This window comes from Biomphalaria glabrata, chromosome 7, assembly GCF_947242115.1.
Source record: "Biomphalaria glabrata chromosome 7, xgBioGlab47.1, whole genome shotgun sequence".
Classification (NCBI taxonomy): domain Eukaryota; kingdom Metazoa; phylum Mollusca; class Gastropoda; family Planorbidae; genus Biomphalaria; species Biomphalaria glabrata.
Genome location: NC_074717.1, coordinates 22666073 through 22694047, shown reverse-complemented (window position 1 = coordinate 22694047; position 27975 = coordinate 22666073). Strand labels below are relative to the sequence as shown.

Genomic DNA, 27975 nt, shown 5'->3' with positions numbered 1-27975 from the left:
CTTCATTTAAATCGAACTTAATGTCTCGAATGTATTTTTGGACGGTATGCATTATATCTTCCATTCTAGTTTGTCCTGAGAGCGGTAGCAATCCTAGAAAATTTTTCTTTTGGACCTTGGGAAGACATATAACTGATAAAAAGGCCAACTTGTGCCATCTCTTTATATCGCAAGACTCATACATAGCAAGTATTAGCAAGTGATAAGACAGAAGAAAGATGAATATCTTCCACCTGCAAATACGTTACATTTGAAGACATTTTAGCTATGTTTCAAGATTTCTGGTTTGTTTTTCAGATGCACGTAGGAAGCAGTCTTTGACATACTCAGCATCTGTAAATGGTTTGCCTTTTTGTGCAATTTCTAGTGGTACTGCAAAGCCTGCCAGATTAACATTACTTGTAGATTGCTTCTAACTTTGAGAAGATAATCGCTTTTAACTCATTTACTTGTAAAAAACAAACTATACTTCACAGCCAAAGCACGTGGTCGAAAGCAAATTAAAAACTACATAGGCGGAGAGCTTCCGACAGACTGACAACAGTGACAACGAGTGAAATGGGGGAGGGGTGTGGTGAAAAGCGAGTACAAGTGTCTGACAGATTGAATCAGTGCCTAATTCTCGTTAAACGATTCAGAACTATTTAAAAAAAATGTTTCGATGAAATAAATAATATTTGCGTATGGCACTAAAGAGCCGCAGTTTCACATCCAAAGAGCCGCATATGGCTCGCGATCCGCAGGTTGCCGACCCCTGGTCTAGAGTAGCGTTAGAATTAAGTCAATCTAAGTCTAAGTCTGTCTATAATGTCTATTTCTATTCTAAGACTAAGACTATATCTAAGTCTAGATCTAGATCTATAATCTTGATATAGAATCTACCATATCTAGACTAAATCTCGTATATAGATCTATGTAGATCTGGCCTCTATTTATTGTAATTTAGATTCAGATTGTTGTCAAGTGTATAGCCTAAGTAATGAGGATGTGTGAAAGCTGTGCGGTAAAAAGTAGATCTAGTTGTTTTGTGTTGTTTTTTTTTACTTACAATTAAAACGAAGTTCGTATTAAAATTCTTTTTAGAAACAACATTCGAATCAGTTTTCTATTCCACGTTACAATTTTTCCACTTACTCACCCTTTTTCAGCGATAAATTATGGACGCGGTTTAAGTTTCTCCAACGGTGTCAGGGCTTTAAAAAGTAATGACAAAGACAAACACACACACACACACACAAATAGCCAGGATTTTTTATCGGGGAGGGGGGGGGGTTGGGGGAATGTTTATTTCTCCCCTCCCCAGCAAAAATTGTGTGTGTGTACACACAAACATAATTAATCTTTCTTACATTCTGACCCTTCATTCTTTTGGAAGACGTTTATTATACCCTACAAAAGGTTCTTCCTGGAGTAAGTTGAAAAATTGTAGACTGCCAGCAAGGGGGTCTTGGGGAGCGCTGTGAGCTCCCCCAGCGTCATGCACTATTTCCGGTATTGAAAGCAAACAAAATGTATATTCTGAGGTATCTACACTGTATTATCCTGCTATTAAAAAGTTTTATTTCAAAAACCTGATGTGCTATTCTTACTGACTTAGATCATCCAGCCTCGTTCGGCGCATTTGGCTGCTTCTACAAAACTCTGTCATTGGCAATGTCTGAAACCTCTTCCTACCTGAGGACCTCCATGATTGTGTGGTGTCAAGTTGTACTAGGACGTCCCTGTTTGCGCTTTCCTCGTAATGGCCTCCATGTCATCGCAACTCTTATTATGCGTAATTCATTTTGTCGGAGAAGATGTCCCGCAAACCTCAGGCGACGCTCTGTCACAACCTTACTAAGGGGTTGACTCCCAGTTTGGCATAGAATTTCCTTGATTGAGACCCGATCTCTATAACTGACTCCTAAAATCCGTCTTAGCCATCTTTATTGAGCCACACAGTCTTTTTCCATTTTGGCAGATGACTATTCACTGCACTTTATTAATGGAGCCCAGCCACTGGTAGAAATTAGTAACCTCTCTTTGCTACGCACTTGAAATTAGGTGACTGTACTTTGCTTTAGATTTTATATCGAAAAGGGAAGCGTTATCGTCAATATTCTTTTGGAGGGTTTTAAACTAAAAAATCCCTATAGTTTTTTTTTTTAACAAATTCAAAACCCCCTTGGCCTGGCTACGCTCATAGAATTTTGAAAGTCTAAATTTCTTTTTTTTTTTTTTTAAATTGAAGAGGTATTTCTTTAGCATAAAAACAGCTGGAAAGGGGGTTTAAACTAAAAACCCCTTTGGCTACGCTCATAGCATTTTTGAGTGCATAATTTGCTTTTTTTAATATTGAATATTGAAGAGGTATTTTTAGTTTCAAACCCGCTGAAGGGGGTTTAAACTCAAAACCCCTTTGGCTACGATCATAGAATTTTGAGTGTGTAATTCGCTTTTTTTATATTGAAGATGTGGTGTTAAGCTTAAAACCCCGCTGCAGGGGGGTTCTAAAGACAAAAACCCTTCTTGGATACGCTTATAGAATCTGATGACTGATGTATGGCTAGTCTTATATTGAAGTGGCGGTTTTATCGTAAATTTAGAAGGGGGTTTGAAATCAAAATCTTCCTTATCTATGTTCTTGAAATGTGGGTATTGTCGATTGCATTATTTTTTTGTTTGTTCTGTTTTATAGAAGGAGGGGGGGGGTTAACTGTAAAAACCCATGGTAGGGGGTTTTAAACTCAAAAACCCCTTGGCTGCACTGGTTCAAGTGATGATTTAATATTAAAATCTCACCCAAATTAATCAAAAGCAAAAATCAGTCACTAAATTCCGTCCCCGCCCCCTGCGGGTGGGATTTCATTTCGGGGACCTTATATATTTACAATATGTTAAGAATTTTAATTAACGCTAGCACGTTTAAACTTAAAAAAAACATTGTTAAGGGAGTTAGGGATATCCTGCAATTTGATCTGGGGCTCTTCGTAAACTCCATCATCATGACCGGCTTTGGACGTTTGACTAGATTCTCTGTACTATTATAATGTCAGGGACATTCGAGGCACGTATAGCGCACAAATATATGTAATCATGATCGTCGTAGGATTCTGAAAATAATATATCACTAATGACATGAGCGAAGGCGAATTGAAATGTCTTCTTAAAGAAACAAAGTTTTGAGTGGAAATCTGAAATGTCTCACTTTGAAAACGAAACGACATTTCTTGTTTAAATTATATTTTATATTCAAATATCAATGTATATATACAATGGAAATAGGCCTATATAGTTTTATCCTTGGAAAAATAAAATAAACAACCTTCGGCCTCCCCTCTCCCCTTTTTAGTCAGCACGTGGCACCACACTTTGAGAAGCGCTAATTATAGTTGACCTTTAGTGATTTTATAGGTCAACTAATATAGAATAGTCCTACAATACTAGACATTTCAACAATTCATCAATAGGCCCTTTTACTTAAATGAACTTTGTAACTTACACTTAACAGAGATAACCAATTGGACCTACGATTCTCTGAATGGATATCTACATTAATCTAATCTAAAATTCTTAGATCTTATTCTCTTTCGATTTCACTTCTTAGAAATCGGAACAAGAACATTGTTTTAAATTGGGGTCAAAGTACTATGCCTATTTCATGTGTAATTATTCACGCGATATAACGGTTTAAAACATGGTTTGACTTGTTATTATGAAAATGATTTTAAGGATGCACTGGTTATTTTATTTTGATTTCAAGTCCCGATCAAATTCTGGAAATATTTTGAGTTTTACCTCCGCTCATATCCAGTGGCGTACCCTTGGGCCCTGGTTAAAAAATATGTTGTTGGCCCCTCCCATTTGACAAATTGAGTGTGTGACCAAAAAGTCTGTCTATTTACCACAAGACATCCCAATGCAAATAATTTTAAATCGGCTTTTACAAAACGTCAAAGTGTCATCCCCAATGGCACATGTGGGCCCCGATTGGGCACCAGATTTGGACCTAAACGCAATGATACCCCCACTAGCCATGGTTGTTACCTTACTGGACGAGGGCCCCTCATGGACATGGGCCCGAGTTCATTGGGCCCTCCAGCGCCATGAATGCTATGCCGTCGGTTGTATCGAACATTTGGTGCTCTATGGAGAGTAGAAGATGACAAGACGAGAGAAACAAAAATGAGACAGATTTGATGAATGTCTATGGACGTATTGCTATTACCTGCAATAGGCAGTGCACCTACCCTGTATCTTTTTTGAACGTGTGCCAAAGGCATTTAATAGCGAACCTTTAGGAAGATAGCCTAACAGAGGCGTCCCCCCCCCCTCCACACCCTGAAACGCTATTCAGATCAGCGAAGGCGTCAGTTTGTCCTTACTGATTAAAAGTCAAGCCACTAGCAGCTAATGTTTTCCAGAGTAAGAGTGGATAAAATATGCAGGTCACAAATGGGTCTGGGTTTCCAAATGTAATCATCCTTAAACCTCGCACCCGAGGATTTATTTCAAAATAAAAGATTTCCAACATTTTGTTTGGGCAGATTTGAAAATAGAAAAGCTGGTACAAGTGAAACATCACTTAAGGTCTTACAAATGTTTAAGAGTCTTGAACGACGTTTTATAGTATGTGTTAGTTCATGTATTACGTCATAGACACCCGGAAACAGATGAGTGGGAATCCAAAGCGGAAGTCTAATTAGTGATGGACTCTTGGAAATTTCCAGAGCTAAAAATAGCTGTTTAATTAAAAAATACAAAGATATTTACGGAAACTTGCAGAAACCCAAACGTTGCTCCAGTTTTAAAAGGTGCGGGAGGCTCTAAGTTTTTGTCTATTGAACAATATTGAGTTCAAAGATATGAATAGGCCTACCATGGGCCTACGTTGTTGGCATTATACAGAGAATTTTAATTGAAATTAAAGTCTTTCCATATGTGCATTGCGCACAAGGTTTTGTTCAGCTTTTTGAAGCTCTCATTCACTCGGAGTTTAATGATGATGAATGTGCAGCGAAAGAACCCAAACCAGTATCATCTTTGATTTACATATTTTTTCCCCTGTTAAATATAAGCCCTTAGTAGGTTTTCACCCAAAGATCACCGTAAATGGACAGCCCCTTAACGTGGTTGACCACTTCACATATCTAGGAAGTATAGTATCAAATGACGCCTTGCTTTCAAGGGAAGTTGATAAACGTCTGGCCAGGGTCAGCAATGCTTTTGGACGCCTTCAGGCGAGAGTTTGACGGAATAAATCGCTCCGCCTGCCTATAAAAATCAATGTCTACCAGGCGGTGGTTCTCTCAACCCTTCTATATAAATCTGAGACATGGACACTATACAGACTGTATAACACCGACTGTATAACACCGACTGTATAACACCAGCTAAGTCTGTGCTCATCAGACTCACGATGCTAGACATTTTTAGTGATGAAGAAGCGCTAAACAACAAATATGTGTTGCGCAGAAGTGTAACAATTGACCTGCATGACCTAAAGTGTTTTTGATAATTCGGCATAGCAAACAAAAGAAGGCACTACTTTTGAAGTTGTTAATATTACTATTAAGACACAATGTAAACCCTAACCCTAACTACCCGCTAGACACGCTATTACTTTAATAAATACATTAAAAGGCGATTGAGTTTTGAAAGGATATTGTTCTGACTAAGCCAAGTCGAACTTTCCCTTCACAAATTGATCTTTTTTTAAAGGAAAAATCCCCACCAATAGAGCCGAGGGGCGCCAAAAGGTTTTGAAGGCAAATACAGTTTTCTAGAAATTTGAATTTTAAAACAAATTCGAGTTTTGAAAAATGTTTTCAATTGCTAAATATTTTCACATGATTGGACTTGACTTCTTCGTTTCTTATTCGTCTAATGAATTACCCACAATCTTCCACTCGTGTTATTTCTGGTCTACAATGGATAGCAAGCGCTGTGTTTATCACAAGGTGTCATGAGCATCAATACATAGACTTGTGTTTCCAGTGAAAACATTTTACAATTAACAAATCTTATTCTAGATAATAATTCAGGGGAAACTTCTCTTCGTGTCTGTGTTGTTTTGAGGCCAGTGTTTCTTAAACTGTAGGGCGTGACCCCCTAGAGTGCTGACATAGAGAACGTGAAATTGGTTTATATTTTCAAAGGACAAACAAAAATGGCATTCTATTTCTAAGTCCACATTTGATTATTAACCAAGCTACTAGTAGGACCGATATTTAGAAAATAAATTAATGGAAGTCATTTCATCTTCTAATTAGGACCTTTTCTACTGTTTTCGTGATAAAAATATCTATACCCAAAGACTTATAACGTTTATTATAGAAACAAATAAAAGTTCCCAATATACATTCGTTGAGTGTTACACGTTCATTGATTTTTAACTGTTGATCACAGAAGATGGATAATTTAGTTTAAAATTCGTTTCCCCGTCACTTAAAAATGATTGAAAGTAGTGAATGATGTGGATCAAACTGAGGTGAAGCAAAGTGAATAAGTTCTCAACATTTGTAAGCCTACCATCTGGAAGTCTGTAACGTCCATGTAGTTGATCGACTCACCAAACTCGACCGCCCCCCCCCATTTATGCATAGTATTAGAGTTTACTGTTGTTAGAGTTGAAAAAATAGACCCTCCAGACTTAGTTCTGGATCCACTAGTACCCCATTCCCTCGGTACTGTCTCTCAGACCTTCCCATTTTAAAAATTACAAAAAAAAATAATTAATCACAATTGTCTTCCAATCAATTATATTTATTCCTACAGCAGTTGAAGGTAAAATATGTAGCCACCGCAATACGTACAACAACCTCGACAAAACATATTGTAGATGGGGATGCTGCAGTTCAACCAGTTCCCCGTGCTGTAGACCTTTGTAAGTATTGATTTCATCTGGCTCATTCATTTCACTTCATTTCATTACTCTAGGCACTCTCTCTAATAGAGAACTTGCGCCGCACTAAATAGTGAACTTGCGCCACACTAAATAGTGAACTTGTGCCAAACTTAAAGGATGAGTTGCGTACTCATAGACGTGGCTTGGAGATACAGTCTTTGCCCAAACCTCCTGCAGGACGGTGGCGGATGGCTGGGTTTAAACCTAGGAGCATCTTGAGAACAGTACGAAGAGCATTTCACATGACCAGCAGTCTAACATTTTGATGAGCGCCTGAATCTTCCCGGAAGTGGTAAAGACTGCTGGTCGTTGCACTTACCACTAAAAGTCGTTTTTATTGACCATCGTTTTCCCTCCTGTGCCTTATAGTGATTTGTTTCTAAACTTTTATTCATTATTTCTAGACTGAGCGTCGACCAGATTGATTTAATTTTGATTTTAAAATATTTCTTAAATTAAAATTTAACATCCTATTTTTGGCATGGATTTGAAAGCTCTATTTGACCTCAACACATGGGCGTAGCCAGGATTTTTTTTCGGAAAAAAATTTATATGTATTTGTGTGTGTGTGTGTACATAATCTTTATTACATTCTGACCCTTCATTCTTTCGGAAGACGTTTATTGTGCCCTAGAATATGTTCTTCCATGAGTTAGTGGAAAAATTGTAGATTCCACGATATTACTAGCAAAGGGGTCTGGGGGAGCGCTAGGAGCTCCCTCAGCTCGGGGCGAAGCCCCGCCGCCAAGCACTATTTCTGATATTGAAAACCAACAAAATGCATATTCTGAGGTATCTACACTGCATTTTCCTGCTATTAAAAAGTTTTATTTCAAAAACCTAATGTGCTATTCTTACTGACTTAGACCCTCCCACGACGTTCAGAGCATTTGACGTCAAGCAGTTTCCATAAAAATCTGTCACTGGTAATGTCTGAAGCCTCTTCCCACCTACCATGAGGACCTCCATGAATTAGTGGCGTCAAGTTGTACTAAGATATCATTGCAACTCTTCTTATGCGTAATTCATTATGTCGGAGAACATTTCCCGCAAACCTCATGCGTCTTTCTCTCACAATCTTACTAAGGGGTCGACTCCCAGTTCGGCATAGGATTTCCTTGATTTAGACCCGATCTCTATAACTGACTCCTAAAATTTGTCTTAGCCATCTTTGTTGAGCCACATTTAGTGTTTTTTAATTTCGGCAGATGACTATTCACTGCAGTTTATTAATGGAGCCCTGCCACTGGTAAAAATGTGTAACCTCTCTTGAATACGCTCTTCGAATTAAGTGACTGTAGTTTGCTTTAGATTTTATTTCGAAAGAGAAGTTTTATCGTCAAAATCTTCTGTTGGGGCATTTCTACCTCAAAATGCTCTGTAGGGGGATCTTAGACTCAAAACCATCTGGAGGGGTTTTAAACTCGAACTCCCCTGGTAGGGGGTTTTAAACTCAAAACCCCTTTGGTAGTGCTGGGGCAAGTGATGGTTTAGTATTAAAATCTCACCTAAAATAAACAAAATCAAAGCAAAAAATCAGTCACTAAATTCCGGATTTCATTTCGGATGGGGGGAGGGTTTGAACCCCAACCCCCCCCCCCGGCTACGCCCATGCCTCAACAGATAGATATACACAAGAGAGAGAGAGAGAGAGAGAGAGAGAGAGAAACTTAGACTTTTAAAATTAATTATATGATCAGTTTTTGGCTTGATGGTGTGGTGTTTAAATATCTCAAGAGATAGTGAAATATTATATAGGGTTACAGAAACATAGTAATTACGTAGACAATTGACATGCAATTATACTGAAGGAGGCCAACTAGAAACACATTTTCTAAGGACTTTGTTTGTAGAATACTTTTCAATATGGAGAAAGCATTAGACTTTTACTGACTTTCTACTTTATTAAAAATAAAAACAATCGGAAAACTAAGTAATAAAGGAGATTTGATTCGAAGATCAGCTGCCAAGCAATGAGGAGATATTGCAAGATTTAGAGGTCAATTCGTTTTTTTTTCTTTAGTTGGCAACTGTGAAATTCAATTTAGCGTCCTTGACAATCTTAAATTGATCGTGTAAATCTCCACTATGGGCTACACTAGTAAAGCTGAAAATCTAATAAAACTCATGAAAGTTTGAAAATAAGATTGACGAAGCTGACATTTAAAATGAGAAATCTATGGTTTTGTTCTAATTATTTGTAAATAAATTAATTTTTCGTTCTCCAAATACTTATTCATTGTCCAGTTAGGGAAGAACGGTACTGCAGCTCCTCCTGATTGCTAATATATAATTATTTAACTCAAGTTGTAAACTTTGTTTTTCAGCTACACTCAAACGCCATTCATAGCTGGCATTTCTAGTGCGATTGGCGCCATTTTCCTTATCGTCTGTTGTGTCAAATGTTGTAGAAAAGAGAGAGAAGAAGAAACAAAAGTTCAGTACAGTAGTCTAGAAACTACAGAGGAATATGGAGCAAGTAAGTCAGCTACTAACTCAACATTCCATCAAAAGGTTTAGGCATTCTTTTTGTTTTGTTTTAAATTCATAACCAGGCAAGACGTAACAAAGTATTGGATGTAAACACAGACCTACATATATTAAATTTAGACAGGACGCTCCGATCTCTTAATGCTACCCAACAATGTCCTGAAACAGGGTGTTATTTTGTAAAGTAGTTATAAGATGTAAAGTTTTTTTTTTTTTTCAAATCTAACCTATATAACATATAAAGATCTAAGTTTCCGGGCATGCTACCCTGCCTCAAAGTGGCGGGTGGAAACGATAGTAGGAGGAAACGATTAGGCCAAAGGTCAGCAAAATAAGACTCTCGTGGGGGTGCCTAAGAGGGTGCGAGAGCATCCTCATTGCACGGTGCGGAGTTGTGTAAAAAATCTCCCACAACTTTGTCACAATCCAGGCCCCGTTCCTCAAGGGGCCGTTACATAAATGGCGTGTCCTGCACGGATAGCCTGGTATAGAAAAGGAAAATGGCGGGGGGTCCCAGTGTAAGCGGCCTCTGGCCGTGAGTCTGACCCCACACCAGACATAATAGTGTAAACTGTTCTCATTCAGGCTGGTTAGAGGGAGCTCTTGTTTACTTTAGCTGGCCTAGAGTTCCAAGAGCAGAAGGCTCAACTTTACCTGACAGTTTCAAGAAAAAGAAGAAAGATCTAAGTTATGTTAAAACTATAATGCCATTCAATTTTCTAGATCCAGAATTCTTATATAGATCTAGATCTAGAAAGATATATTTAAATGTAGGCCTACAATCTAAAATCATAAGATGATATTAGGGTTAGCGACAAGAGCCTCAGATGAAAGATATGAACATTTCAATACAAAATCACACCATTAGCCTTCGATTTGGATTAAACGAAGCATTACTTTTTATGTTACAGGAGTATACAAATTTAAGATTAGTGTGACTACAAACACACACAAAAACTCCTTTGTTCCACTGGCAATCAAATCAAACTCAATTATCAAGACAAATTTCTCATTGGGTAATAAAGAAACTATTCTTATTATTATTTGTATGATTAAATCAAGATAAAACACCTTTGATTTACTTCTCTTTTCAGCCAGCACACCACACACCAACATTACATTCTATTCAGATACTCAAAATTCACGCAATGGGAAGACACACTGATGTTTGAGAAAAAGCCCTAGTTGGCAGCACTTACAAACTTGAACATTTGGCAGCATTTCCACCCTAAGGTTAAAGTCAAAAGTTAGCAGCAAGAGGAGAGTATTTTAAAACTGAATTGCTTATGATGCTACTGTACTATTATGTTATGTCTGTACTTGTTTTGAAGTGTTCCTTTGTAGTGTCTAGTCTAAATGATGCCTCTTTATTAGATGGAGAAATCACTATGATATGTATGAGAGATGTTTATATATTGAAAAATAATAAATTATGTTGGTGTGAATAATGGTGAAATACTTTTGACCTGCATGGTTTGTCTATTTATTGAGTTTAATTTACTAATAAGATCACACTATGGCGAATATTTTGGTTACATATTCAATTGTCATAATATTAGAAAATAAATTCAATTGATATTTTCATGAAGAAATAACAATTATAAAAATAAAACAAAATGCATTTTTTTCTCATGGAAAAGTACATTCAAAATTTAGCACAGTACATGGCATCTTGGAAAAGCACATTCAAAATTTAGCGCAGTACATGGCATCTTGGAAAGCCTACCCTCTCCGCGCGAGCTGCAAATAGTATCTCAATTAATTTTAATTAAGGTAGGCACTTGACTGGAACCCACAAGGAAAGTGGAAAGTGGGCAGACCCAAGCAAACCTGGAAGAGGTCAGTCATCAGTGAAGCTGAGGGTACTGGAAAGACATGGGAGCAGATAAAGAAAGCTGCTCAGAACCGAGTTCGGTGGAGAGGTGTGGTTGCGGCCCTATGCTCCCCTGGGAGTACACAGGATTAAGTAAGTAAGTACAAGTAAAATCTAAATTTTAGCGACTCCCAAAAGAGAAATGGACGCTATTAGTTTTGTTTGGTCTGTCTGTCCGTTCGTCCCGTTTAGATCTCGTAAACTAGAAAAGATATTGAAAATCCGAAATCCTAATATTTTAGACTTTTCAAAGTTCTGATGCAACTGCTACTTTTTTCTTTTCTAAAAGCGAAAAATTTATTTTTTATAATCAACTTTGCAAGCAGTTTTTTTCATAAAAAATACCCTTATTGTTTTTACAACTATTCGCTATTTATAGTAACAAAACACGGGAGGCTTTTTAGTAATGGGAGGTGACTATTAAGCATATTTTTTAACACAGTTATGCAAACGGTTTTAGATTTTTGTCAAAAAATTTTTTTTTGTTTTTTTTTTGTTTTACATATTGTTTTATTTGATTAATGTTCATAGATGAATTTATAACTGCAATGCAAATGCAACAGATTTCTTTGTCTCTGAAAAAAGTTGGAATCCTTTTCTCAGCCCTACATTTGAGACACGCTGAGTTAACCTCTTTAAAGTTATCATAGAAGTTCTACAGTATAATCTAAACAGATCATAAAATCGCACCAACTCTTGAACAATTTAAGCCAAGCCACATGTCCTTTTAATGTAAAGGGATGTATTTCTATGGTTGGTAGATGTCACGCTTCAGTGCGCAAAGCCATTCCCAAATCAGTCTAGTGAAGCCTCAGTTTGCAAGACAGAAGAGAGATGATCAAGTTACTAAGTGACATTGTATGTGTGTAAGAGGAGTACTTGTTCCTTTGCTAAACTGAACAAAGCTTTGGACGAAAGCCCTAACAGATATGTCACTATTTACAAGACGTTTCTCTAGGCGGCCACTTTGTGTGGCAGACACCTGTACTGCTGATGTGGTACAAAGAAGGGATATGGAGAACTTTCCCCACGTTGCTCGGCCTTTGACCTCGTTTCTAATCCAAGTGTCTTGAGATACGAACCATAGGTAAATAGAGATGTAATAATTTGCGTCTGCTTGGATCTTTCCCAGGCAGAAGCTTGCTCAGAAATGGAAGATAGAATCAAGCTTTCATAGGCCAAGAGTTCCTAGTGTCTTAGACTCAATTCTTAAGACAATTACAAAGAAGAAAAAGAAGAAGAAACAATCTATAACACCTTATTGACGGGAATAAAAGTCATTTAAAAAACTAAATAAAGTGTCAATGTCAAAGTTATATAAAACAATGACGTATACAAACTTGAAAAGTCATGGTACGATATTCTATAATGAGATAGAATTGTCTAAAGGGGTCAAAGTTCCAAGAGGTCATTGTTCCAGGATCAGTGTTCTCTTAGAATTCTCAAATATATATTAATTGATTGTCAGAATTTTCACTGTGCTTTATTTATTCAATAATAGAATTATATGTCAGTCAAGTTTTTATTCTATGGCAAAAGTGATTTACATTCCATTGTTAGTTCATCGCTGGATTAATTGTTTAATTTGAACTGAGTTTTAAAGCTTATAGGAAAATATCGGAGTCTTGGTGGCTGAAAGATTAAGCGCTTTACTCCAGAACTTGGGTTCCTGTGATCGAATCCTGGTGAATACAGGGATTTAGAATTTCAGAATTTTTAGAGTCCACCCTACTCTAATGTGTAGCTGACTTTAATTGGGGAAAGTAAATGGTGTTGAGCGTTGTGCTGGCCACATGACACCTTGCTTAAGAAACAGGTGACCTTATTTATCATCTATCATATAGATCGCAAGGTCTAAAAGGAAATCTTTTGGAGGCGCGGCGGCTGAGCGGTAAAGCACTTGTTCTTCCGAACCGAAGGATCCCGGGTTCGAACCCAAGGATTTCTAATTTCGGGATCTTTATGGCACCTCCGAGTCCACACACCTCAAATGAGCACCTGACATTTGCTGTGGAAAAGTAAAGGCGGTGCTGTGTTGGTAACACGAAACCCTCGTTTGCCGTGGGCCATTGAAACAGATGACCTGTCCATCAACTGCCCAATTGTTCACAAGATCTGAAACACTTTGATTCTACGGTGTGTTGAAATAGAGACCGCGTATGTCATTCAATTTGGCGAGACAATACTAGATCTACTCTCCAAAAACAAAATCGTGACAGTAGAATTCAGGTTAAAGATTTCACTTGTAGTTCCCTCATCAGTGTCCACATTTGGTTATAACAAATTGGGTTAGTAACACAAGGACGCAGTAGAGGAACACTAACGTTCGAATCCAAACGACAAAGAAGAATAAAACCCATGGAAAGAAAAGGCCAATAGAAGCACACGAAACATGAAGGTAGCTTCTATAAATAGTAGCACTTCAAAACAACACTGGAAACTGGCCACTAAAACTCGGTCTGTAAGAAAATATTAGAATGTAGCTTGAAACAAGGAAGTATACAAGCTATATTTAACTCATGGGCGTATTCTGCGGGGGGTAGGGGGGTTGGATTTTAGTGATTCATTTTTTGCTTTGATTTTGTTTATTTTAGGTGAGGTTTTAATACTAAACCATCACTTGCCCCAGCACAGCCAAGGAGGTTTTGAGTTAAAAAACCCCTACCAGTGGGTTTTGCAGTTAAATCCCCCTCTTCTATAAAAAAAAACCAAAAAAAACTGCAAACGTCAATTCCCTAATTCCAAGAACAATAGTAAGGAAGATGTTGATTTTAAAACCCATTCCGAAATTAACGATAAAATAACCTCTTCAATATAAAAAAATGCAAATTACACACTCAAAATTCTATGAGCGTAACTAAAGGGGTTTTGAGTTTAAACCCCCTTTTAACGAGGTTTGAAGCTAAAAAATATTACCTCTTCAATATAAAAAAAAGCAAATTACGCACTCAAAATTCTATGACCGTAGCCATATAGGTTTTGAGTTTAAAACCCCTCCAGTGGGGTTTGAAGCTAAAAAAATACCTCTTCAATATAAAAAAAGCAAATTACACACGCTAAAATCTACGAGTATAGCCAAAGGGGTTTTGAGTTAAAACCCCCCTTTAGCTGGGTTTGAAGCTAAAAAAATATCTCTTCAATATAAAATAAGCAAATTACACACAAAAATGCTATGAGCGTAGCCAAAGGGGGTTTTGAGTTTAAACCCCTTTCAGCGGAGTTTGATACTAAAAAAATACCTCTTATAATAAAAAAAAAAGCAAATTACACACTAAAATTATTTGAACGTAGCCAAGCCAATGGGGATTTGAGTTTAAACCCCCCTTTTCCAGATGGCCCTTTTTGAAACTTTAAAACCCCTCCAAATGATTTTGAGTTAAATCCCCCTACATAGAGTTTTGAGGTTGAAAACCTTTCTCTGCAATATTTTTCTAAAGCAAACTTAGGTCACCAAATTCTATGAGCGTAGCTAAATGGAGTTTTGAATTAAAAAAAAAACAACTCTAGAAATTTTTGAGATGATTTTGACGATAAAACTTCCCTTTTCGATATAAAATCTAAAGCAAAGTATAGTCACCTAATTCTAAGAGCGTAGCCAAGAGAGGCTACACATTTCCACCAGTGGCTTGGCTCATTTAATAAGTGCAGTGAATAGTCATCGACCGAAATTGAAAAAGACTAAATGTGGCTCAACAAAGATGGCTACGACAGATTTTAGGAGTCAGTTATAGAGATCGGGTCTAAATCAAGGAAATCCTATGCCGAACTGAGAGTCGACCACTTAGTAAGGTTGTGGCAGAGCGTCGCATGAGGTTTGCAGGACATCTTCTCCGACAAAATGAATTACGCATAATAAGAGATGCGATGATATCTTAGTACAACTTGGCGCCACACATTCATTGAGGTCCTCAGAGCAGGTGGGAAGAGGCTTCAGACATTGCTGACAACTGAATACGCCGAACGGCGCGGGAGGATCAAGTCAGTAAGAATAGCACTTTAAGTTTTTGAAATAAAACTTTTTAATAGCAGGATAATGCACTATAGGTACCTCAGAATATGCATTTTGTTGGCTTTCAATACCGTAAATAATGCTAGGCTCCCAGCGCTCCCCAGGCCCCCCCCCCCCCTTGCTGGCAAGGGCGGGGAATCTCTAACAGGAAGAACCTATTCTATGGCACAATAAACGTCTACCGAAAGAATGAAAGGTCAGAATGAAATAAAGATTAATTATGTACACACACACACACACACACACACACACACACACATATATATATATATATATATATATATATATATATATATATATATATATATATATATATATATATATAATGGCGGGGGAAGGGGGAGAAAAAAAATCCCCCCCCTAAAAAATCCATGATTTAACTTAATCCATACTTTAAATATACACGACATGGAAGATTTCATTGAATTGTTTGTGCAAAGCTTATATCCATTCTGTCTGTTTGTCTGGTAAAGAGTTTGTACGTGTTATTGTTCTCACACCTATTATCGAGTCAAGTTAAGACTTTGTACAATCATTCATTGGCAAAGACAAAACATAATAATAATTTTAAAAAACCCGAATAGTCAATAAATTACTGGTTATGTCATTTAATTCCAATAAGGGAAATTAATCCTTTAGTATTCACCGACTTCGATTTCGTTCCCCTTATATAATTGTACACGTTATTTCTTACACACCCATTCTAGGATCAAGTTACAACTCAAGACAATTATTTATTGTACCTAACATAATATGAATCCATTACAAAAATAACCAATATGTCAATATTAATTATTTTATACATTTTTAAAAAATAGAGTTTTGTCCCTTTTTTAAAAAAAAGGATTTTACAAAAATCATTTGCTTGTGGGAAGCGTGTTCGAGAGGATAAGTACGATTGAACTTGGCTTCGTTTGGCTACGATGGGGGCTCGAGGTTCGACACCCGACTCGAGCAGAGCTATTTTTACTGAGCGCCTAAAGGCAGCACGGAAAACCTTCTCAAAGTTACACATTCCACCCACTGGTTCACAAATAAGATTTTATTTTTAAAAATATAATCTCATTATTTTGTTTATTGATTACACGAGTAATTCATTTTGACTTTAGTGTTGTAAATAAATATAAAATATAATAACAAATAAAAACATTATTATATATATTTTAGATATAAAAATAGATGCCTATGTTTCGCACATTAACATTGGGGGAGGTGGGGCTAAGAATTATAAATTTCACTTTTTTATGGTTTCACACACATTAAGATCTCATTAATTCTTACCTAATTTCACATGTTACAACTTAAATATTGAAATTGTGAATAGAGCTAATAAAATGTATTTTATCCCTTTATATATCAGTGTTATACAGCAAAAAGGTTGAGATTGAGGTTGTGACATTTTGCCCCACACTGGGGTAAGCTGACACATGACAACGCGTAAAAGGTCACATACAAATATCAAAATTTTTTTTTTTGATGCTGCTAAAAAAATAATAACAATTAGTCCAGAATCTTATAGTGGGTCATTTCTCGTCGTGAAAGAATGACCTATACAAAATTAATGTAGTTCCCTCATCAGTGTCCACTAATGAATTTTCTGATGAAGTGGCAGGTCTACAGCAGTAAGGAGAGGACAGGAGGAATGCTTAGAGTTTCGAATTTGTCTGCAAGGTCAGGTGTCACAATCCCCTCGACTGTTACAAAGACAGGTTATATTACTAATTTAGCTTCTATAGTCTCTGAATCTCTATACTATACTTTTTCGTATTTTGCTATTTGTTCTCTTGCAGTTTTTCTTAAATTATGGAATAGTGGTATTGTGATGTTGATAAACATTGCAGATTTATCTATTTTGTCAATAAACACTAGACGTGGTCTAGTCAGTCTTGTCAGTTAGAACAGGTCTATCCCAGTATAGTAGATAGTGGCTTGATTCAAATATTATTACTTAAAAAAATATTTTTTTTTCTATAGCGTTTGATTACAAGTTCACGTCGATACAATGTAGCCTTATTGGTGGGGAACAGAAGGAGGTAGCGACCCAATTCTACCACTATTTGCATGTCTTTCGGTAAACATGGCATCAAGTTATGTCTGTAGAGTGTTGGTGACAACCTGCTCCTAGGACCCACGTTCCCACTTGTTTTTATTTGTAACAATTGCTGTTTGTATCTGTTATGCTCCGTACGCATCTCTTTGGACACATTTGTGGAGGTATGGAAGAAGGTGGTCCGTGCTGCCTTTAGCCGCTTAGACAACGTGAACACATCAATTAGTGACACAACCACACCGGATGTAAATGTATACACAACATACTTTGGTTCAAGTCAGGTTGTGTATGCACTTATGCATGGACTCTATGAATAGATGAAGTAAAATGATACGCACAGGCCATTACTAAATAGGTCAAGAATTTTTAGTTTTCCCTGAATACAGGAAGTAAGTCCTGAGATGTTAACTCTAGTTTTATGTATAAGTTTTGGGAACTGTCCGTAAGACAATCGAAAATGAGACGTTGTTTATTTGTTTTCCTATTGCCTTGTTTCGGAGGTAAGTGCTGTTTTAGCTCAGTTTTATACAAAGAGTCAGTTTTGAAATCAGTTTTGAGAAAAAAAAAAGAGTAATTTTATAGCAGGTCAACTTATTGTTTGTAGACTCGGTAATCTAACATTGTATTTATTGCATAGAGATACAGTGAATTATTGTAGGCATCTAGCCTACTCAGTACGTTGAAAGACAGTTACCAATAACAAACTCAAGATTTGAACGTAAGTAACAAAGCAATGATTATCTCAATGATCATCACTTATACTATTCTCAATAGTGCCTATCATATTGGCTTGAGGAGGCTTGAGACTTATTTTAAATATCTTTTTATTATTTATTTTATATTGTGAAGCTCTACTTAAAACATTTAAAATTAGTATCCAGAAGAGAGCAAGAATTTTATCAGAGACTTTTACATACAGCTGCCAAACTATAAATAACTAGCTTTTATGATGTGTCCAGAATTGGAAGTGTAGATAAATTATGCTTTCCAAGCCTATACATACTAACATTACCCACCAGCCTTTTGATTTGTTCCTAGACTAAATTGTATTTATTTTGCTATGAACCACTCCTTTGTTTTTCTTACCTATAATAAATATAGAAAGGCGCACAAGTAAACGCTCCCCATACATTCCATTTATTACATTGAATTAGATCGGCCCGTCACCTTCCTCACCCCTCCACACTTTCTTTTAACTCTCCTACTTCGATTGACAAAAAAGAAAAAAAAATGTTTGAAGACTGATGCAAGTTACGCCCCAAGGTGTGATATTAAAAGGTTTACGTGAAGACTGATGCAAGTTACGCCCCAAGGTGTGATATTAAAAGGTCTACGTGCAGACTTTTAAAAAATATTTTTTAAAAAGTTCTATATAAAATAAAATTAATTAAGTACGACTAATTGATTTTATAAGTGGTTAATTTTTTTTTATTGATTCATGTGTTGTCATAGACAATGAATAAATGTGAAAAGTTTCAACTTGATCCGAGAATGGGAAGTGGGAAAAATAACAGGTATAAGATTCTACCCTAACAGACTAAATTGACTTATGCTTAGTAAAAATTAAGAGCTCACGAATACAGACAATCTCGTTCCGAAAACAAACAAAAGAAACGCACTACTTTTATTACCGGTGGAAGAATATCTCATGAAAAGGCGATATTAAACGTTAACTTGAGTAACAAAGCTGTTATTATCTTTTCTTTGTCTCAATAGTGGTGCTAAGTGACTTTTGTACATGGCATCCCAGGATTTTCGAGTCCCAAACAGACTACTGCCTTTACGGATGTTGCAAAACCAACACCTATCCTTGCTGTGATGTACCAACGTAAGTATTAGTCATGGGCATGGGTAGGGGGTTTGGGGTTTAACCCCCAATTCGAAAGAAGGTGGGTGGAAATTTGCGACTGTTGTTTTTTTTACAATATTTTTTTTATTGGAGGGGAGATTGTAATGTTAAACCATCACGTTGTCAAACATTAACAAGAGGGTTTTGAGTTTTTTCAAATAAAAACTGAAGAATAATTAGTCACAAAATTCCATAATATTAGCTAATGGGAAGGGGGTTTAGATGTTAAGATCCCCCTTCCAAATTTGTTGATCCGAGATTGGGTGTCGGAGAAACAATGTTTCTTTTTACCATACAGACAGTCAGAGTGAGTTGATATGAGCTTTGGAGAAAATAGACTATTCTTCCTTTATACCGCGTATATACAAGTATTTTACTCTTAGTAACTAATGAGTGTTTGATTTGTTAAAAAAAGTATTTTTTTACCACGCGAGATAAGATCCTGGTTAAGTGAATGTATAAATCTAGTAATGTTTATAAAATTCTATATTCTAATGATAGGCCTATAAAAGAAGAAGGGGCGCCAATTTTATACTTTATAAAATTATAACTGCCAAGAGTTTTCCCTGTATGGCCAAATATCCAGTAATTCTTGTCTTCAATGATAACCACCAACTGTTAAATTTCATGTCCACCAACCCAGGTTTTGCCCATGAATTAGCAAAGTGAATAGAGGAATTGTAAGAATTATTACGTCTCAGCCCAAACCCCCATGTAGAGCGGCAAGGGATTATGGTGGACAGGGTTCAAACCCAGGTCATCGACACGATAGTCCAGGGCGTATCACACGATGCCAAGCAGCACTGCGCGAAAGAGCTCGCCCCGCTCTGCACGTGCATGAAAAGATGCGAGACTTCAGGGGGACATTAAAACATTACGTCAGAAATCACGTTAACAAGAATGAGTGCGGAATTTGCGCTTAAAAAGTCCCTAAACTATTTGAAATAGGGGGCCCTTACAAGTCGAGATATTGCCTGTCAGTGCTAAATATGCTTTGAGGGCCCTAAGCTATAGCTTGTGTTGCCTATAGCTAAATCCGGCCCTCCTCCTTATGTAATATTAGCCTAATCTTTAACTATAACAGCTGATAATTTTAAAATGTATCTTTTTTTTTTAAATTGTCATGCTAGAAACAAGAATTATGTCATTGGCTTCTCCGTTGGTGGTGTCGTATTAGCTGGCGTCCTTATGGGGATTGTGATCTACCTTTGTGTAAGACGACGCAGACATCTTGTAGCTGTGGTGACAACTACGAGCCCAGGAGCTCAGACTATTTGGTCATCTAGTAGTAAGTCAATTGTTATTTCAGCTTTTGTTATGGCACGACTAGGAATTAGTTATTTGTTTTGTAAATAGGAGACGTTTTGACTTAGAGACAATGACGCGACTAATATAAACCAGACGAGGATTTTAGGAAGAAGAGCGAAATGTAAACAGACTACTTTTGACAGCTTTAGAGAGGGGCAGCTTTTTATGAACGTAGAGATTTAGCTTGACGACTTTCGACGGTTCCCTTCGTTAATATTAAACTTTTTCGATATTCGCTATCAGCGTCGACTAACTTAGATTGTTGACCTTTCGCTTGTGTAATTGTATTTCGTTGATTGTTACCTCCGTTTGACTTAGCTGCATAAGACACAGCGTGGAAGCGCCTTACAATTTACTTGTAATTTAGTGGTTTTTTTTTTAAAGTTATCTATGTACTGACCAGTTACTACCATTTCTTTGTAGTCTAAGTGTTAGGGTGTGTGTATATGACAGTATGTATGTGTAGTGTCTGATGTAACTCTTTTTAGGGTGTGTGTATATGACAGTATGTGTGTGTAGTATCTGATGTAACTCTTTTTAGGGTGTGTGTATATGACAGTATGTGTGTGTAGTGTCTGATGTAACTCTTGTTAGGGTGTGTGTATATGACAGTATGTGTGTGTAGTGTCTGATGTAACTCTTGTTAGGGTGTGTGTATATGACAGTATGTATGTGTAGTGTCTGATGTAACTCTTGTTAGGGTGTGTGTATATGACAGTATGTGTGTGTAGTGTCTGATGTAACTCTTTAAGGGTGTGTGTATATGACAGTATGTGTGTGTAGTGTCTGATGTAACTCTTGTTAGGGTGTGTGTATATGACAGTATGTGTGTGTAGTGTGTGATGTTAGGATTGATGCAGATGAATGGGTACAAAGGGATGAAAAGGGGGTGGGGGAGAAGAGAGAAGAGAGTATGATCAATGCATACTTAAAAAAGTTTTGAAGTGACTTGACACTGACATATATTTAAAGTTATTCTAAAATAATATTAGGATGTGTCATTTCACTTTTGTTTTAATACACTTCTATGCCTAATGGGTTGACAAGTGGACTGTCAAATAGGCAGACAAGTAGAGCCGATAGCACCAAGTAAATCATTGAGTAGATCCAAGTAGGCAGTAGATGATACTCAATAACAAGTAGACAGTAGTGCGGTGCTGAATAGCATTAAGCACGAAGCCAATAGTACAGTGCTGAATAGCACTAAGCACGAAGGCAATAGGCAATTGATCCGATAAATAGTTGAGTCGTGTTGTGTAGACACTGAACAGAAAATAGGCAGACACCTGAGGGAGGCTGCGGATAAATAAAGACAAGTTTGGACATGTCTCTCATGCATCTTATTGATGCCCTCGACTGAGGTGCATTCGTCAGATTGGAAAATTGCTTTTGAGCACAATGGGGAGATTATGACAAATTGGATTTGGAAAATAGATGGCTGATAGTAGCAAAGGGGGAGATAATAATCTCAAATAAACAACATAAGTTGGAAGAAAAAAAAAGGGGGGGGCGGAATGGGCGGTGGTCAGCGACCATGACGGTTTGTTTACATACGACCGTCGGTTGAGAACAATAGAGCGCGCTTGAATGGAGAGGGTGTCCGTTCAAGGGGCGCAACTCTCGTTAGAGTAAAATTATTGAAGGGGAGATAATTCATATCTCCTTTTCTGAGCGCAGTATTAGTGTGCTAGTAAAATTATCAAGGCGGTCAGCCAAGAAAAAGGAAATAAAATAAGATGTACAAATATATACATGGTTGCATCTACGATCAATTGAGCAACGTAGCATTAATAGATTAATGCAATACATAAATATATACATATGCCGTGTTTATGTTTTCTACTTACGACAGTGAGAAATACAGAATGCACTAATTTAGATATAAATGAAATAATAAAATACACATGATGATATCCAGTGAGAAATATACACAAAGTAATTAAGTGGAACTGTAGTTAAGTTCGGCTTACCACCAGGTATTCCTCTAAGAGTAAGAATAAATGAAATAGTCCAGACTCGATTGCCCAGCTAGAATGAGAAATGAGAGAGTGTCTGCTCCGCCTTATTCTACCTTATATAGGCCTGGAGAAGGTGGGCGGAAACAGGAAATGTCATAGGCTAAAGATTATCTCTCACGTGGGTGAATTTGACTCGAGATGGGAGTCGCACCTTGGAGTGTCACGAGGCGTGTTGACCCGAGTAATCTCTTTGATCAAAGAGAGACGTGGGAGAAAGGGGGGGGAAGAAAGAGTGGTTTGTATTCCACCCAAGGTGGAGTCAACCGCGACCGTCAGACATCCGGCGGGTGCGACTAAAGAGACTGTGTTTTTATCTTTCCCCGATCAAGGGGAGATAAATGAAAGGACGTGGCCTAGCTATCTCCCAGGTGGTGGACTAAGTCTAGCGAGGAAAGTAAAAGGTGAGGGCGGGTTAAGAAATTGGGATAGAACGGGGAAATGATTAAAATAAAATGAATAAATAATGAGAAATAATAATTAATGCTGTGATAAGTTTGAGTGACTCTGACAGCAAGCTTTTGACTTGTCACAGTAATCCAGCTGAAATACCATCAGGTCCAGAAGCTTTATTTGGTTTGGTGTTCGTATCCGATTTATTTTTTAATGTGACACTTTTGTTTACATAATAAATAAGTCTGCACCCCTAAGATGTTAGAAGATAAGTTATTGCCTTAATAATTACAAATTTTGTTCAAATTACCATAACATTTATAATATATAAATATATTATAAATATATCTATATCTGGGCTCTATTTAGACTGTCAAGTGCAGGCCCCTATAATGAAGATGTCAAAAATGCGCGCTATAAAAGTAGTTAGTTATTTTTTAAACTTGTAATTAAAACGAAGTTCGACTCCAATAAATTAATCGAAATTGTTGGGGAAAGGTAAGTATCTGGGAGCCTTAGCGTCACTAGGGGTGTGCGAGGCGTGTGGTCGCACCGGGAGACACCATTTTGGGGATAACAACCAAGTTGAAATTATTATATCTTTGCAAAAGCAGACACATAGGAAAAGATATAATATTAAAATCTCTAGATATATGCCCAAACATGCCTTACACGTCTAGATGGCAGTTTAAGTTTAAATGACAAAGCACAACGTTATACCATTTCTGTCTTAAATTATAACAAAAGAAACCTGTTCAGGTGATGTTAAGTCTGTTTCTTATTATAATTAAATATCATTGCAAAATTTTAAATAACATTTGAATAAATGTCATAAACAGTGAGATTTTATAATAGAATTGCCACTCATTTTACATTGGTGAATACATTGGGGGCCGCCTCTCAGTTTGTGTGATAACACAAACTCTCTTTATAATCTTGTTTGTTCAGTCTTGCTTTCTTTTCAAATTAGACTTTATTAAAATTGTTCACTACTTCAGCTTCGTTGAAACTGATTCATACAATCTAAATAAAGATAGAGGTCGTAACCAGAGGTGTAATCTTTTTGGCTAATAGGTTCGAGTAATGATGAACATAGTTGCACACAGTTCAATAATGAAGAACAACACTTAAAAAAACAAAGAATCTATTTGCATTATATTCGTATTGCATTGAAGAAGATGTCCAGAGGAAGTACTTGGACATTACATTGTAGATAAGCTGCTCTAAAGTGGACTCAGTCAGTTTCAGCAAAACCTGTTTTTATTCACCTTATTACTATTAGAAAATCAACTAATTGAAAAAAAGAAATAAAGTAAAAACAGAATATTTCCATTTGAGATTTAGTTTTCTAGGATGAATAGTTTTTCTGAGAAGTATTCAGTGGACTTGATGGAGGGGAATACACTTCGGTCAATGAGAAATGGAAACAAAATCTGGGGATAAAAAACGAAGAAGAGCTGGGTGTTAAAGGGAGATCAATTAAAAGTGAAAACAGATTCAAAAGGTAAAAATTAGAGAGAGAAAATGTTTCTGTAGCAATTAATATTTATTTTGATCATGTGTTTTTATTTTTGTACAGCTACCACAATGAATGCCAGCTCACAAGGTTACGTGAGGATGTGATTGGCCCAACTTGATGTGAGGTCTTCTAGAGAAAAAGAGACTTTTTGATACTCAGCATTTTTATACATTGTCATAATCTTTTCTTTACTAACAAAATTATAAATGTATGTTGTCCATTTGATTATTAGTTGAAGTAAATATTCTATTCTCTGATAAGGTCACACTGTCGATGTCAATGTAACGTTTTAAAAATGTCTTTGTCGAACTGCTCACGAAGCAACAGGCAAAGAGTTTCATGATATTTTATACGTTTATAATATAGATAACTATATATATAGTTTTATTTCAGTACTTTTGTAGAGATGGTACTTTATTTTAAATCAATACTAATTAAAATAAGTATAAGTTAATGTCGGTCCTATTACAGTGTTTATTTTGTGTGTGTGAGTGTTTTTTTTTTGTTAATTAGTCATTTAAGACTATAAATATAACTAATAAAATTAGGGTCATACCATAACTAAAGATTTTAGGGTCACACCTGAAGAGCGCCATACACAGTAGAACATATGCGTGTATTATGATTTAAATAACAATTTGATTAGAGTAACACCATTAGTAAAATCACTAACGTAGAGACACTTCAGGACGGAAGAATAAAAAGTCAAGTAGCTATAATACATATAGCACTAAACAATAAGTTATACAAACTAAACCTAATGAAATAAGTAGAAAGACACAGAGGCACATTTCTTATTCCATACGCTAGAACAAATTCGTACAAGTGCTCCTTATTCCCTAGTGCCATTAGTGAATTGAATGGATTGCCTGAATCAGTGGCGTCACTAGGGTCGGTGTCACCCTGTGCAGTAAGCTCAGGGTGTTACCCCTCCACCCAAGAAAAAAAAATCCCCCTTAAAAAAAAACAAAACTATTGCTTATTTAATCTTTTTATATAAATCTGTTATCAATTTAATTGATGGTTATAACCAAGATTAGTTTTCGATTCTATTTTAAAATGTCGTTGTCTTTGACATTTTATCAAAAGTTATTATATAAATTACAATTTTACAACTATAGAATTGAGGGACCTTGAGTTGAACGTATTTTTTTAATTAGTGGCCCCCGAAAGGGAAAAGACGCTATTAATTTTGTGTCCGTCCGGTTTAGATTTCGTAAACTAGAAAAGATATTGAAAATCCGACATCATGATATTTTAGACCTTTCTAAGTTTTGATGCAACGGCTACTTTTTCTTTTCTGAAAGTGAAAAAATTAATTTTTAAAATCAACTATGCAAGCAGTTTTTTTTTTTCATAAAAATACATCATATTTACAACTATTCACTATTAATATTACAAACACGGGAGGCTATTTAGTAAGGGAGACTACTATTTACCATATTTTTATCACATTTATGTAAACGGTTTTAGATTTTTTGTCAAAAAGTTTATTTTTTTTACAAATGTATTGCTAAGTAGAGTAAGGTCTCATACTAACTACTACATTAAAAAAAATGATTACTACGTTTTTCAAAGAGAAAAAAAAATATTTAATATGCATATAAGGGGAAAATAAGCTAATACAACAATTAATAAGTAGTTTTTCATATTATCGCGTTAACAGCAATACACATAACTAAAGATTTTTTTTTCTTTACGAAATTATTTTTTTTTAATGAGGCTTTGAATAAGAGATGGACGCTATACAAAACAATTAGACCAATAAGATAATCATTATATGAAATCAGTTAGGCCAGACTCACATGTAACTTCACTTTCATCTATCCCTTGTTCGTTTTGTTGTATTAAAATCAAACCGAATTCATTAAAAAAGCTATTTAACTAATAAACTAATATCTTTAAATTATATATTTAACCTAATTCAGCATTTTTTCCACTAATTAATTCAAATTAACAACTCTTAGCTTAGGACTAGATCTAGTCTATATTTATTATTATCCATTTTAGAATTAGATCTAGTCAGTCTAGTGAGAGACTTAGACTTTAATTAAGGCTTTAGATCTACTAATCATCTACTAATACTACTAATAATAACAAAGTGTAATATTCTATATAGTTAGTTATACACGTAAATATATTGATCTAGAATTAGATCTAGATCTAGTCTAGGTCCGTAGCCATATTTTGAATTTAATAAATTTAGATCTAAGTAATTGTCATTGTAAATTAGCTTTCACTTTAGATTTAGACATAACTTAGGCATTGTAAATCTTAAACTAGATTTAGACTAGACCCCTTTAAAAACTAAAATTAACAACAGTCATCATGAAATTGCTCTGGCTATTTATCCTAATAATCACTAAATACACACTAGCTGAACACAGAACCAGATCTACCTTAGTCAACACTAAACTTAAAAAGGAAACAACAGTCATAATCAATCATCACACTTTAGATCAATGCAACTTCAAAAATAACCTAACATACACATCACAAATGGAAGTTCTCAATCAGACACAGCAGAAATAAATACCTATCACTGTTAATATTAATAGCAGGAGATGTAGAGTCAAATCCAGGGCCTAGATCTAAAGATAGATGCAACATCTGCAAAAAAGTATGCACCATGAAACAGAAAGCCATTCAATGTGACCCCTTGCATGAATGGTACCATGCATCATGTCTCCATATGAATACACCTGTGTATTATGCCTTAGGCAACAAAGATGCACCATGGCACTGTGTACCGTGTGGGTTACCTCAGTTTACATCAGGACTGTTTGATTCCTTTGATGCAGACACTTCTAACCCATACAACATCCTAAACACCATCCCAAACCAAACTCACCAACCACTAGCCAGATCAACTCCTGTTAAACCTAAATCTACTAAAATTAATACAACAGCCTCACTAAACAAACCTACTTAAGAAGTAACACCAAAATACCTTAAAACCTTAGTAATAAATTTTCAAAGCATTAGGAACAAAACAGCAGACTTAGAAATTTTATTAGAATGTGAGAAACCAGACATGATTGCAGGAACAGAAACTTGGCTACATCCTGAAATTTATAATGCAAAAATTTTTAATAGTAATTATGAAATTTTTAGAAAAGATAGGGCTGATAATCATAGAGGAGTTCTTTTAGCAATAAAAAACACTCTTATAGCAGAAGAAATTACCTTACCTAACTCAAAAAATATAGAATCAACATTTTGTAAAATTAATACCACCTCAACATTCCTAATAATAGGCAGCATTTACAGACCACCAAATTCTAGTTTAGAATACATGAAGGAACTATGTAATCAGATTACTACACTTAAAGAGACAAATAAAAATGCAGTTTTTTGGATTATGGGTGATTTCAACCTACCTGATATAAATTGGAAAACACTAACCATAGATAAACACCAGAACCTTAAGGACATAAATGAGCTTTTCATAGAAACTTTACACAACCTAAGTTTAGATCAAATCATTAAAAAGCCAACTAGATTAAACAACACATTAGATCTCTTCTTAACCAACAGACCTGGATTAGTAGTTGATTATGATATTATCCCTGGCCTATCAGAC

The 27975-nt window shown here is 36.0% G+C and overlaps 1 protein-coding gene across 2 annotated transcripts; it reads left to right on the top strand.

Moving 5' to 3' along the window:
* Nucleotides 1-17550: 17550 nt before the first annotated feature.
* LOC106052084 (uncharacterized) lies at nucleotides 17551-24846 on the top strand. 2 transcript variants are annotated; one of them, XM_056034949.1, is made up of 4 exons: nucleotides 17551-17697; nucleotides 19025-19136; nucleotides 20288-20445; nucleotides 24453-24846. In XM_056034949.1, coding segments are annotated over exons 1-4 (315 nt in total). In that variant the 5' UTR covers nucleotides 17551-17696; the 3' UTR covers nucleotides 24497-24846. The 2 variants fall into 2 exon arrangements, with proteins under 2 accessions (XP_055890924.1, XP_055890923.1); XM_056034948.1 differs by having other exon boundaries at nucleotides 17649-17808.
* Nucleotides 24847-27975: the final 3129 nt, after the last annotated feature.